At 36.7% G+C, this 10,535-nt stretch overlaps 2 protein-coding genes and 1 long non-coding RNA gene across 4 annotated transcripts; 1 reads left to right on the top strand and 2 right to left on the bottom strand.

The window, feature by feature from the left end:
• Window positions 1-208: 208 nt before the first annotated feature.
• Window positions 209-7,021, bottom strand: LOC108044445 (catalase). Its single transcript, XM_017123460.2, has 3 exons — window positions 6,825-7,021; window positions 1,247-2,167; window positions 209-998 (listed from the first exon to the last, which is right to left on the bottom strand). The coding sequence occupies exons 1-3, from the start codon at window positions 6,879-6,881 to the stop codon at window positions 456-458; spliced, it is 1,521 nt and encodes a 506-aa protein (XP_016978949.2). The 5' UTR covers window positions 6,882-7,021; the 3' UTR covers window positions 209-455.
• Window positions 7,022-7,648: 627 nt separating this feature from the next.
• On the bottom strand, window positions 7,649-8,846 carry LOC108044440. Its single transcript, XM_017123454.2, has 2 exons — window positions 8,776-8,846; window positions 7,649-8,721 (listed from the first exon to the last, which is right to left on the bottom strand). The coding sequence occupies exon 2, from the start codon at window positions 8,719-8,721 to the stop codon at window positions 8,041-8,043; it is 681 nt and encodes a 226-aa protein (XP_016978943.2). The 5' UTR covers window positions 8,776-8,846; the 3' UTR covers window positions 7,649-8,040.
• Window positions 8,847-9,549: 703 nt separating this feature from the next.
• Window positions 9,550-10,423, top strand: LOC108044447. Of its 2 annotated transcripts, none has more exons than XR_001769303.2 (2): window positions 9,550-9,882; window positions 10,345-10,423. It is a non-coding gene; the product is annotated as an uncharacterized LOC108044447 (long non-coding RNA). The 2 variants fall into 2 exon arrangements; XR_006417468.1 differs by having other exon boundaries at window positions 10,327-10,423.
• The last annotated feature ends 112 nt before the right edge of the window (window positions 10,424-10,535 follow it).

The following is a 10,535-nucleotide window of genomic DNA, read 5'->3' as shown; positions in this document are numbered from 1 at the left end:
TGATTTAAACGAATTGAAAACTTAACATTTTGTTAGCACGATTTTCTTATTATCAAAAAAATAAATTAAGAATTAAATTTGAGTTTTCAACGTATATTTTATACAGCAACAAATTGCTTTGCTATACAAAACATATCTTTCCATATAACCACCTTTTGCATGTTGTGCAACCAATCAAGATGACCAACTAAAATATAAAATGCCAATCTTTGTATCAAAAAATTAAGAATTTATTATATATCCATTGCATGTATTTGTATTGTGTGTATAGCTAAGACAATTTTGAATATCAAAACAAGACAAGACACATTATGTTGTGGTTAAATCATATTTATCCCGCAACCAAAGAGCCGAAAAGCGTTTGCTTTTGTTAGTCAATTTCGGAATGGGTGTCGCTGTGGATTAATCGTAATTAAGGCCAAAAACCAAGTCAGATTTGAGGGAATTCCTCTCGTTTAAAACTTTGACGACTTGGCCAGGTTAAGAGCTTCAGTCAACATGCGACCGAAGTCGGCATGGACCAGTGTAAAGTTCTTGACAGCTCGCTCCTGCAGAAACTGGCTGGCGTTGCTCAGATGACCGGCGATGTTCTGCACCAGACGCTTCTTGGCGCACTTGTCCAGGGTGTGCACCCAGAAGTCAGTGACCTGGCCAAAGTTATCCTCCGTATCCCCGCTGCTGTAGCGGTACACATCTCCGGACTCCGGGCAACACGAGGACAATGCCCGGGCTCTGGGGCATTCCTGGGGTCCGTTGAAGGAGTTCGGGAAATAGTTCGGGGCACCATCCTGGTTGTCCGTAACGTTCATGGCTCCATCCCGCTGGAAATTCTCCACCTTCACCTTGTAGGGGCAGTTCACGGGAATCTGCAAGTAGTTGGGTCCCAAACGGTGACGGTGGGTGTCCGAGTAGGAGAACAGACGACCCTGGAGCATCTTATCCGGGGAGGGCTCGATGCCGGGCACCATGTGAGCCGGGCTGAAGGCAATCTGCTCCACCTAAAATCAAAATAAATACCAAGAAATGAGTTAAATAATACAAATAATATAATTATAAATATTACTAGTTCAATAAGTTAAAAAAACCCTAAAATTGATAGTTTAATTAATGAAACTAAAAAGTAAATCTATAAGAAAATCATTTGTTACCAAAAAGTTTAAATTGAATTACACTTTTTATATCAAAAATGTCATTTGTTATAATTATATCGAATAAGTAAAATTAATAATTGAAAATGCCAACAAACCTCAGCAAAGTAGTTCTTGGGATTGCGATCCAGGACCATCTTTCCAACGGGAATCAGAGGATACTCCTTTTGCGGCCAGACCTTGGTAACATCGAACGGGTTGTACTTGAACTTCTTGGCCTCCTCGTAGGTCATAACCTGGATGTACATCGTCCAGCTTGGGAACTTGCAGGTCTTGATCCTGTTGTACAGGTCGCGAATGCTGTAATCCGGATCGGTGCTGGCCAACTGATCGGCGGTCTTCACATCCAGATTCTTGATGCCCTGGTCCGTCTTGAAATGGAACTTGGCGTAGATGGGCTCGCCCTTGGCGTTAATTAACTTAAAGGTGTGCGAGCCATAGCCGTTCATGTGGCAATAGCCGTCGGGAGTGCCGCGATCGCCGAACAGGAAGCACACCTGGTGGGCGGACTCGGGGCGCAGGGTGAGGAAATCCCAGAACATGTCCGGATCCTTCAGATGCGTCTGCGGGTTGCGCTTCTGCGTGTGAATGAAGCTGGGGAACAGGATAGGGTCGCGAATGAAGAAGATCGGTGTGTTGTTGCCAACCAAATCCCAGACGCCATCATCCGTGTAGAACTTGATGGCGAATCCTCGAGGATCACGGGCCGTATCAGCCGACCCACTCTCACCACCCACGGTCGAGAATCGCACAGCCAGGGGAGTGCGCTTCTTCACCTTGTCGAATATCTTGGCGGCACAATACTGGGAGATGTCGTGGGTCACCTCAAAGTATCCGAAAGCACCAGCTCCCTTGGCGTGCACCACACGCTCCGGAATCCTCTCCCTGTCGAAGTGGGACATCTCGTCCAGGAAGTTCACATCCTGCAGGAGCACGGGACCTCGGGGACCCACCGTCTGTGTGGCATCCTTAATACCAATTGGGGCTCCACTGCCAGTGGTGATCGCTCCCGGCGAAACCTTTAAAAATTGGAGCAAACCGGAAATTTAGTTTGGTTTTTATTTTTGCACTTCAAAACATCTGGTCAAAGTTTAAAATTTAATTTAATTTTAAACTGAAACACACATTTTAATCACATTTTTTAATTAGAATTTTATTATTTGTTTTAATAAGTTTTCAAATAAGTAAACGTAGTTGCAAAGTGCAATCCAATACCTCTTTCTTATATAATGCCTGTTTAACGTGTCGCCTAATCTTATCGGCACTTTAGCGATAATTCTTTTTTGGGGTGCGGACTTTCATTTTTTATATATGTATAATCGTGACAGCCCACGAAAAACATAAACATAAAGATTGCCGAGCTTTATCTCTCCAAGGGGGGTCACTTTTAGAGTCACTTTTGCAGTGAATAAATATTAGTTTGGTAACCAGGTGTTCTTAAGTGCTTCAAAAGGCTTTAAAAGCTCTATCATTATGAATTTAATGATAGGGCATGAAAAACATTTTTACCTACTTCAAACTAACATAAAAATTATTTTTGTACGAAAATAACTATTTTACTATTAATTATTCGATTATTAAATTTCTGATGAAAAAATGTATTTATATTACTGTATTTTCCATAATATAAATTTTATTAAATTGTATTTTCCATAACGTAAAGATCAATTAACTAATATATTTCATTAAGCAAATGAATGTTTGAGTTGGAATTTCAATTTGCCCAGAAACGTTCCGTCATTTGTCACCTGATACAATCTGTGTACTCTAAAGTGTCTCCATCAGCTTCTTCCTTGTATTCAATTAATTTCCCTGGAGTAATCGGACACCGCTCCTTAATCACACCTAACCATTTATTTTGCATGCAGACCAACAACTCATTATAAAATTAACCCAGTCAACAATTTGCAAAACTGTCACCGCCTAATGCGCACTGTTTAGCTAATGTGTTTGAAACCTGACAACGCCATGCAAAATTCTAATTTGAAGGCATTTCTAGAACTGTGCATATAGAATTGTATATAGACGGTTGTTAATCAAAGTGAAGCTTCTGATGATGTGTCGAACATAAACATTAAGCAACAGGTTGCATTTCACAACAAAGTAGTGTAAATAAAACTTTGGTTTGGCATTGTGCATTGAGTAACCAAGAGAATGTTTTCCTATCTATATTATCAGATCTTGGTTCTTGGAAGTCGAATGACTAAAAAGTTGTAAAGTTTATTTCTATAATCAAATAAAGAGCTTTACTACACATGTATGGCGATTAAATATTATGAAATACTCCATTTGGATAAATTGCGTTTTATAAAATGAAAATACGAGTTTATCAAGACAAAAGCATCTAAAAATAAAAAGAACACGCCCTCATTATCAGTCTCGAGTTTATATTCCAGTCACCTTTTAGAACTGCAGAATTAGCTCACCTGTTTGTGAGCACTCCTTATAAATTCTTAATTGTCTGGACACTTCTATATACATTTCTATAGCTTCTGCACTTGCTTGCTCTTTTTTTGCCCCGATTTAATCAAAATGGTTTTGCACTTTGAGACAACAATATGGGGCCACTTCAGGGGGGCGATACGAAGAGTGAAGCAAACCGGGAATGGCATTGAGAGTACGAGGGCGATCCACGCCCCAACAAGTCAATCTGGTTCCTATCAAAGCCTCCTTGCTTATGTGGTTTTGTAGATATCTCCAGGCAAAGAGCAAACTGATAAGGGAACGCCGCTCGATCTCAAACAAGAATGCAAAACACACAGTGTCTACAGGAAAGTTTTTAATTGCAAGTTGTTGGAGTTGCGAATGACACAAGAGGGCAAACAGCACTTTAATGAGATAGCCTTATAAGATCAGTGCATCTGATAAAAATTAGTAGAGATGACATTGCCTACTACATGTCATTTATCAAAAGAAGTTGAGTCATTTGAGGGGTAAATTAAATAGTAAATACGAATGAAGTATATACGAAAACGAATGTTAGTTTTAGCTTTAACACTAAAAGGGTTATATTATTTGTGACTTTCGTAATCCATTAGTCTTCTTACAATTACAAGCTTAAGTAAATCTCTCTTTCGTTTTTTAGGTTTTTATCTGAAAATAATAAGCTTGTCTGTTTCTCTATCTAAAAGAATCACTAAAAAAATCTTAAAATTTGCAAGGCTATTTAGTCTTATTAAAAACAAAACAATAATTAAAGGTATTTTATGAAAAAGTGTATGCTCTTATCGGCTCATGTATGACCTTCCGCAATGTTTTATCTATCAACATAACTTTAAAATATTTCCCTTGCATTTTTGAATTTATTGTGATTACCTCAACTTGATTTCAAGATTCTCCAAGAACAAAGAACCTAGTTGCCATGATTATTCACCGAAACAAAGGCAAACATTTAATTGCCTGATGGAATGCAGTTTTCACAGTTTCGTCATAGAAGGTCAAAATCGACTAAAACAACACGAACCAACCAACTGTGGAGCTCTCTTTTCTGGGTCAGTTCGAAGCATTCTCACATACGGTTGGCATTAACTGGGCGTTTCAGCTCAGTTGCATAACCAAATTGGAGAAAGAAAATTTGCGTTGACTTATGGCTGGCAAACGCATTTTCCCAACTCGCAACTCGGTCGAGCCTTTTTACACTCAACACAAAACGGGTTTTTGGCCGGGTTCGTTGTCACTTGATCGTCAAAGCCCCTTTGCAACCAGTTTATGCAACATTGAGCCGGTCGCCGCAAAGTCCATTGACTCCCAGCGCATTTTCCAACCACAAAGCGGTGCAAGTAATCGCGGTCCTCTAAAGGTTCATATGTACATATATGTATGTACATATATACAAACAACTAATGGTAATTGTTTGTTTTATTAAATTTTGAAATAATTGATTTCGTGACTCAATGCACAAATGCACTTAATATCAGTGATGCGAGACGAACAATTTTTACTTTAGGTTCGTTAGGGTAAATGGTTCGCAGAACAACTTATATTGAATTCAATTTTCACTAGCCTCGAGATTCAAAGGTTTTTATATATTCAAGTCAATAAATTATACAAAATCGAAACACGTAATTCCCCAAAATGGCAATTAACGTTCATTATTTATTTGCTAATCGAAAATGTATTATTAATTTATTAAGTTTATTGTAACTATCCCAATTGTATGTATGTACATATCTAATCTATTTGGGGCAATTACTTAGCTGTTTTTTCGATGCTTATCAATTTTATCGATTTATAAAGTGACATGAAAATGGAAAACCCATGGAAAAGTGCTAGGTCATAAATTCTAAAAGTGGATGGGGGCAAAACCAGTTAAATGTTCACTATTTAATTTTTGTTAAATATTCTTTCTGTTTTTGCTCTAATTAAATTAGATGCCAAGTTAGAAAACAACATATTTAAACAGGCTATTTTAAAGTTTTGGCTATGAGCAAGTTTAACTTAACAAAGAGAATCAAAAAGTACAAATAAATTCACTAATTTACTTATTTCTACTGTTTGATTCATGTGTATATATACAAGTCATGTACCTAAAAAATTAAAAAAAAGTCATTCCCAAAATTATTTGTACTTTTTGATTCTGTTTGTGTAAAAATATTACACATTTTGAAATAAATAAATATTAGGCACGATTTTTCAATGCAAGTCATGTATCTAATCACAGTGTGCTGAACCAAAAGCGAAAGCGAATAATTAACATGAAAGTGCAAACTAACAAATTCAAATACAGAAGTTCAATCTAATGCACGAGGCAAGTGCCAAATGAAAATGGAAGTGCAAAGGAAAAGTAAAGGCGGAAAATAAAAACAAACAAAAACCAAAGGTTAGCCAAGGTTAGAAATAAGACAAAAACAATGAGAAACGCTATGAGAGTCTCGACTATAAGATACCCGTTACTCAGTTGGCCAATTTAAAAATTTTAGGTGGCCAACACCAAAAGCTAAGTGCAAGTAGGATACCCGCTCCCCGCAAACATTTTGCACTGACGTCATAACTAACACTAATTATGTCATATAACTTTTAAAGTAAAAAAATGCGGGCCATGCTAAATCGCAAACCTCTAGCTCTTGTAGTTTTCAAACGCATAGATCTTCCTGCGGACGGACAGACAGACGAACTTAGCTTGGATATAGATCCTGATGGAGAATATATATACTTCATAGGGTCGGAAACGCTTCCTTCTACCTGTTACATACTTTCGAACGAATACAATTGTCCCTTTTGATTAACGAGTAATAGCTTTATCTATGGGAAAACTATACTAAACTTTGAATAGAGGTAAAAACTTAAGAAAAAGAATACCCTAAACCAAACTTTGGATTAGGTACAGAAAATACAAATCCAATAAGAAAAATTGCAACACTAATAAGTTTTTATCAGCGTAATTCTGATAAGATTGGTAAAAATATATATGCGAGAGTGCGAAAGGGAGGGAGATATTGACCACTCTTGAACTTTGAACTGTGAAACCGCTTTCGGAATAACACGCCTCTTTCAAAAAGCCTTTGTTGTTTTTTTAATTATTTATGAAAAGTACAGACTCATAGCAATCGTTGCTTTAATCGCCTTGTTTTTGTTTGTTTTATTTTCGACAATGTTTCCTTTCTCTTTTGCCTCTTATTTTCCTGCCGGCACACGCACATACGCGCAGCTCTCGCTCTCGCACACCAACACACTCACCGTTTGAGAATTTTTGTAGTCAATCAACTGATTCGATGCAGCATCGCGTTCAGCCATTTCACTTGTAATTTTGGATATTTGCTCAATGGGATAACCAGAATTTGTATATGTTCGATTTGAACGAACGTTGAATTTCAGCCGCCTCTGAGTTTGCTGTGACTGTGTCGAGAATTCTGTCAACTATAGCAACTGCATCGCAGTTTCATTTGTTTTTATAGCCCCGCACCACAGGTTAGCGCAGGGTTGTCGAGTGCGCCCAAAAACATCGATATTTCTGCAAAGTCGGAATTTATCGAATTTTAAAAACAATTTTGACACTGTTTCATTAAAAATAATATGAAAATTGATAGCAGAAAAATATGTATTTTACCAGGATTTATGCTGAGCAATCGGTTTTAAGTTTGGCTTACTATTGTAATAATTCAGGCCCACTTATATGGATTTCCCATCGATAACTCCAAATAGGTGTTTACACATGGAAATGCAGTGACTTGGGCCAGTCGTCGAATCAGAAAAAGTAGATAATAAAAACAGGATAAACAAAAAAAATTTGTTAACCATTATTTTGTTATATTGGGTCCGCTTTATTCACTTTGTCCCCTTTATTTCTTTGACTTAGTTATTTTAAAATACAAATAAAGTACAACTGTTTTCCTACAACAAAATGCAAAGATTAATTCCCAAATAAAATCCTTCAGCTTCTCTGTTATTAAAAATTCAATTTTTTTTACATATTTTACGCTGACGAATAAAGTTTAGGAGGTCAGTAGAGTAAAGTATATATTTGCAGCTATAGGATATAGTTGAGCATCTACATTTAAGAAATAAACAAACAAATTTTGAAATAAGGAAAGTAGTTTATTAACATATAACATATAACAAATTTATTTTTCGTTGTATTATCCTTCAGTGGGTCTTAGCGAATATATTAATGTTTCTAATATAACAAATTTAACAAAATTAAATGTAATTCATTTGAATGCATTCATTCATTGCATTTTGCCCTTGCTGACCAGTATTTAATTGTTCTATGAACTTATTTTGAAATAAGTAAATAAACATGGTATGCAAAAAATATGGTATAGGAAAATTTGATTTCACGTTAACTTTCTTTGACAGAATGCTAATCAAAACCTTTAGATGCCATTGAGAAATAGAACTTAAATTGCTTAAGCTTTCTTACAAAGAATAATCTTAAATTCTTTTAAGAAACAGGTTATCCTCCCGTGTTTCCAGCCAGATATATGTCCATGGCCACCTTGTTTAGTGGAACATACCTGCGCCTCTTCGGTATCGGCTGAATGTGTGGCAGGCGAGTGCCATTCACTGCGTTTAGACTCAGATTGGAGTTCGCATCGTAGTCATCGCTATCTGTTGTCGAGTTCGGGGTTGGAATTGTAAGAGGTGTCCTTTTTGGCTGTGGTGCCATGCCAGTGTTTGCTTCCTTATTCTGACGCTTCTGGGCAGCCGCAGCACTCGTCGTGGGTCTATCATCTGACGAGGTCATCGATGAATTCAGCACAGGATGTTCGGAGCTAGAATCGGAGCACGATGTCACCGGCTGATTGGAGACAGCATTAGGAGTCGCGATCCTCGGCACTTCGTGGCTTTTATCTAAAGAGGAATTTGTCTTCTGACTGCTACTGACATCCGAAATGCTCTCCTCTCTATTCCTTTTATGCCGTATGGCATTTGCATTCTTTATGTTATATATTTTCACAAGAGTTGCATAACAAGGAGAGCACAGAAGTGAATTCTCTACAAGTTCACAGTTAATCTTTTGGGCAAACTTCAGCAAATACGCATTCGTCATTTTTCGGTAAGGGGTCCTCAGTTTATTGTCCCCCATTCCGCATAAACGCCTTTCCACATGTTGTTCGGCTGCATTAGGATGCATCTGTTCGTAATAGTATGTTATTTTACCCTTCTAAGCCTTAAATCACACGCTTACTTGAAAATTCGAATTTTTTCAAGCCAACCAAAACAATAGCGATCTTCCCGCCGACGAGACATAAATTGAAAAGGCCGCAGACTGGTTTTAGAAATACCTCAAATATACCAAATACAATAAGTACCTAAATTATACATTTTAATACCATAAAGGGGTATTCAACATGGAACACATTTAAAACTTTGGATAACAGATATTTTGTAATTTATTTTAAATTTAGGAACTCGATTTTTTTATTATAACATTTTGCGAATCATGATACTATTTTTATAGATACGATCACGCCAATCAAGTTCTTTGTAAGAACTAATCATTTCAATGAGGATTTTATTTAGAACCAACCATGTTGTTTAATAATGTAAACGGTTAGAGGCTTACTAAACGAGCCGTCTGTTGGTAAAGATTTGTTTTCTAAATAGCTTGAGTTCTTTTAATTATCGTTTCCTAATTTTTTTTGTTAATAATACTTTTTATGGAAATATACAGCTAAAATATATATATAAATACATCATAGTATATACACTGAAATGTCATTATAAAGTATTATAATAAGCAACATATTATATTTTTTAAGTATAAGTTAACATGTCGTGTTAGACAAAAATCGAAACAAAAAGATACCAAAAAGTATAGAAAATATCAGAAAACGTAGAAACAGCTGGTCGCCATACAGCACATTGCGTGCTGTTAAGCGCACTGGGTGGTTTTTTTTTAGTGTGACCATTTTAAAAAGTTCGAACGACGACCATTTTGTTTCAAACAAAATACCAACAAGTGCAGAAACAGCTGCTCGCCGAACAGCACATCGCGTTAAGTCATTCATTTGTTCATACGTTCGTCTCGTCTGATTTTCTTTCTATAAAAATAAAATTAAAATTTCAAACTTATACACATAATGTTTATAAATATAATGTAGTGCAAAACATATATGTATAATATAGCTAAATACCAAGTGCAATCCCCCAAAAGCCAACTTCAAATGGCAATCTAATTTACGTAAAAAAGAGACAAAAAAGAAACGGCGCGTGTGAAATTTTTTCAAGCGAAGGAGAGAAGTTGGAGCAACAAAAAAAGAAGAGAGAAAAAAATACAACAACACCACACAAAGTAGGCCAACAACAACAGCAAGAAAAAAGCAAGCAAGCGGCAACAACAACAAAAGCAACGAGCGAAAGAAGCAAAAAACCTTGTAATTGTGTCAATAAATGTTTTAAATTATATTTCCTTTGGGAAAAAGGCCAGTGTCTGTGTGTGCTTGGCAGTGTGTGTGTGTGGGAGACAAGTGAAATTTTCTTTGTTTCCCTGCGGGGGAGGAAAAAAGAGTCAAGAAATGAAGTTGCCTTGAAACAACAAAAAAACGCTGCCCCAAAAAAAAGTATATGTATGAGTGAGTGTCTGACTCGTTGTCTGCTTGTGTTTGTATGCGTGTGTGTGGCAATGAACGTTGAGCAACAACAACAATTTTATTTATTTGGAATTTTGCTGCGCTGTTTGCTTGCTTTTATCTTTATAAATATACTGAGTAAAAATAAATGAATTATGAAATAAAAGTCTCAAGTGGTTTTTTAGCAATGAAAATGTTTAGCCGAAAAACGAAAAGCAACAAAAACAGCGGCTTTAAGGCTGCTGGACAGGTTTCCCACGGCTAAAAAGAAAAAATAAGGAGCAACACGACGAAGAAGAAGAGGCAGCAGCAATGCGTGAAACGCGAAAGCAAAGTGAAATTCAAGACAACAACAACAAACATATAAGCGTAGCGG

This window comes from Drosophila rhopaloa, unplaced genomic scaffold, assembly GCF_018152115.1.
Source record: "Drosophila rhopaloa isolate 14029-0021.01 unplaced genomic scaffold, ASM1815211v1 contig_163, whole genome shotgun sequence".
Lineage (NCBI taxonomy): Eukaryota > Metazoa > Arthropoda > Insecta > Diptera > Drosophilidae > Drosophila > Drosophila rhopaloa.
This window is presented reverse-complemented; position numbering and strand designations above follow the sequence as displayed.